This window comes from Centruroides sculpturatus, unplaced genomic scaffold (assembly GCF_000671375.1).
Source record: "Centruroides sculpturatus isolate CEXI.00-Female unplaced genomic scaffold, Cexi_2.0 scaffold3389, whole genome shotgun sequence".
NCBI lineage: Eukaryota > Metazoa > Arthropoda > Arachnida > Scorpiones > Buthidae > Centruroides > Centruroides sculpturatus.
In genome coordinates, this window is record NW_019387737.1 from 7,392 (window position 1) to 10,671 (window position 3,280).

Genomic DNA, 3,280 nt, shown 5'->3' on the forward strand with positions numbered 1-3,280 from the left:
TACCGAAAATAATTACATATTTCGCATTGTTTTGCTAGCAGTAACTTACAATATTCTCTACTCCAACTGTTTGAACAGAACTGCTCACATAAAACACACGAAATGTGTGTCATCGAGTAAGAATTGGATGGGGAGATTCACATCGCGACATGCTTCTGTGCAAGCAGACACGTAACGGGGACGGGTACCTTGACGGGAGGTGCGTCAGACTACTGAGCATGTCAGATTAAAAAACGTCGGACTATAGAGGGACAACTGTATTATCAATCAGTTATTATATATCATCATTTTAAGAAATCCCAAAGTGATTACACTAAGTGAATCATACTGTATATAATAAACATGTTCTCATGTTAGAATTTAAATAAATATAATTTTAACTTTCGTACACTTACATTGCCAATAATAGTTCCAGGAAGTTCAAGCTCTGTAGCATGAAAATTATATATGCTTTCAGGAACAAACTGTGGATTATTATCATTGGCATCTAATAAATGTATTTCTACTGTTGTTGTGCTTTTCTTAGCTTCTGGATTAACATTTGGTTTTTTCTCAACAGCCAAAACCTAAATTGTTAGGAAATATTTATTGGATTAATTTTACTTTATTATTTGAAAATTTGATACATTGTTTAAAACATATTTTAAGAAGAAAAGTTGGATAAGTAACATTCATATATTATCAATAAAAAACATAAAAGTAAATAAATATAAAGAAACAGAACTCAAACTGTTCATGGACTGTTGAGTTCTCATTTAATTTTTACTGATAACAGATATGTAAACACTTAAAGATATCTCTATTATTGGAGAATAAGTTACTTATCTTACTTTGACTTTTATCCTTCATTTTAAATAGCATGTATATAAAATTACCTCTGAACCAACTAAAGTATAATTTTCAATTTTTCCATTATTTCCACTGTCAATGTCTTTCACTTTATAAAATCCAGGAAGTTGTGTACCAATAGGTAAATTCTCAGGCAATTCCAATACGTATTTTTCTAAAAATGCGATAAATAATTAAGAAATAATATAAACATTTATATTAAACACAAAAAAATGTTATACCTTCATCAAATGTAGGTGCATTGTCATTTATATCTTCAACAAATATAGTTACTGGAACTGTTGTGTTAAATTGATTTCTTGATAGGAGATCTCTTGCAAAAATCTATAACATCATAGATTATTAACAATAATATTTTTTAATTCTTTTTATAATTTACATCAAAGTAAAATATATTTTATCAACTATACTCTTTGCAGGATAAAAAATAAAGCTGCATTACTCACAAAATATATCCCTCTGCCATTAAATCAATTTATTCAGGCCAAACTATTTTTGTTTTGTATAGATACTAGCCTGGCAGAACTGATTACTCAAAGCTGTTACCTTTTACCTTAGTTCTACTATACAGTAGAGCCTCGAAAACTCGGCCTAATGTGGACCGAAGGGGGGCCAAGTTTGTGAAAATGCCGGGTTATCGGGAATGGGTTAAAAAAGGATAAGTATGCATGTTTCCTCAGAAAATATTGTACTGTACTTGTATGTATTGTTTGCTTGAGAATACAACAGAGAATAAACTGCCCAAATACCCTTAAACAAAGGAAAAGTACGTCCTTTATGAAGGCATAGAGCCTTTACTACATGAAAATGAAAATTAATGAATACACTGTGTACAGTAATTTACCTGATAAGACAGACCTCAGAAAAATAGTTTATGAGGCATAAAGCTGTCTATAATGAAAATTAATTAACTAAGGATTTTTTTGCCCTGACAAGGTGTGGCCGAGTTATCCGGAGTGCCGGGTATCGAGTGCCGAGTTTTTGAGGCTCTACTGTACCACATTCTTCTTGAGGCATAAACAAGCTTTTAATTAAGTTAAATATATAATTTTACAACACTAAACAGAAAGAAAACAGATTAAACTTAACATCAAACATTCTAACAGAATTCTCAAAATCAAATACATATATTTAAATTTGGCATTTCTAGGCAATTTCTTTTGTCTACTTAAAAACAAGAATATTAAAATATACTCCATTTACATAAAACAAACTTAGCTTAAAATCATCATGACACATTTTTCCATCATAAAAAATACAAAATAAAAATGGCAGACAATAGACAAAATAATGTTTATGACAAACATTAAGTGAAAAATGTAATCATAATTTGCATCAGCATTCACTACTATATTTTACTATAGACACATATCCTCTCTTGACAGATACATACTGGCTTTGTTTTTATCCTGCACATATTATAGTAATATTATAAAATTCAAAAATAAAAATAATTCACATACCCTTAATTTGAAAAACTCTTGATTTTCAGGAGGATCTCTATCTACTCTATCCATCAGAATTAGTTCTCCACTACTTGGATTAATCCAAAATTTTCCTTCAGAGTTTCCTTCACCAATCCAATAAGTTATATCTTGGTCTAATGGTTCTCTATGGGGATTACTAGCATTTACATAACCCACAGTGACACTTCTTGTTGTATTTTCTTTAATTTTATATTCATAACTTGGTTTTAAAAACACAACTAATTCATCATTAACATCCTAGAAAAGTTTATACAAAAATTATCTTTTAATCTTTGAATTTAAAACTATTATTTAAAAAAAAAAAACTTGTATTGGCATTTACACATATTTTCTATTCAACATAATAACACAGTATAAAATATGTAAAATGTAATAAATTACAATATTTTTAATCTGTTTTAAGAGTACAAAATTTTACAGATATCTAACTTTTTGTATTTTTATAAAAATTAGAAAATACACAACAAAAAATTTATTTTATACTCTATATAATTTACATATAAGTTAATATAAGCTGTAATGCTAAATCATATATGAAAGAAAAAGTTAAAATATGTTAATAATGTGTTTTATACACATGGAATACTTTCTAGTAATATTGAAATTGAAAACTAACCTGAACTTTAATGATTAGTCTAACGAAAGGATTTGCCAGTTTTGAAGCTTTTGGCCCTTGAAACGGCAGTACATTCCGAGCAGCTATATGTAGTGCATATTCAGTCTGTCTTTCAAAATTTAATTTTTCTACTGAAAAGACTACACCAGTATCTTCATCAATATCAAACAACTTTTCTTCATTTCCACCCACAATATTGTACTTGATTATAGCATTAGAACCATCATCTCGATCATATGCCTATGAATAAATATACAAACATAGTTAATATTATTAAACACGATTTACATAAGAAACTTTATTAATTAACATAATATTTTACATCATT

The 3,280-nt window shown here is 28.4% G+C and overlaps 1 protein-coding gene across 1 annotated transcript; it reads right to left on the reverse strand.

Moving 5' to 3' along the window:
- Positions 1-395: 395 nt before the first annotated feature.
- LOC111616608 (protocadherin Fat 4-like) lies at positions 396-3,192 on the reverse strand (the record flags this gene model as incomplete). Its single annotated transcript, XM_023358001.1, has 5 exons — positions 396-566; positions 876-1,003; positions 1,071-1,173; positions 2,313-2,573; positions 2,953-3,192. Coding segments are annotated over 5 exons (903 nt in total), but the record flags the coding sequence as incomplete, so codon positions are not given.
- Positions 3,193-3,280: the final 88 nt, after the last annotated feature.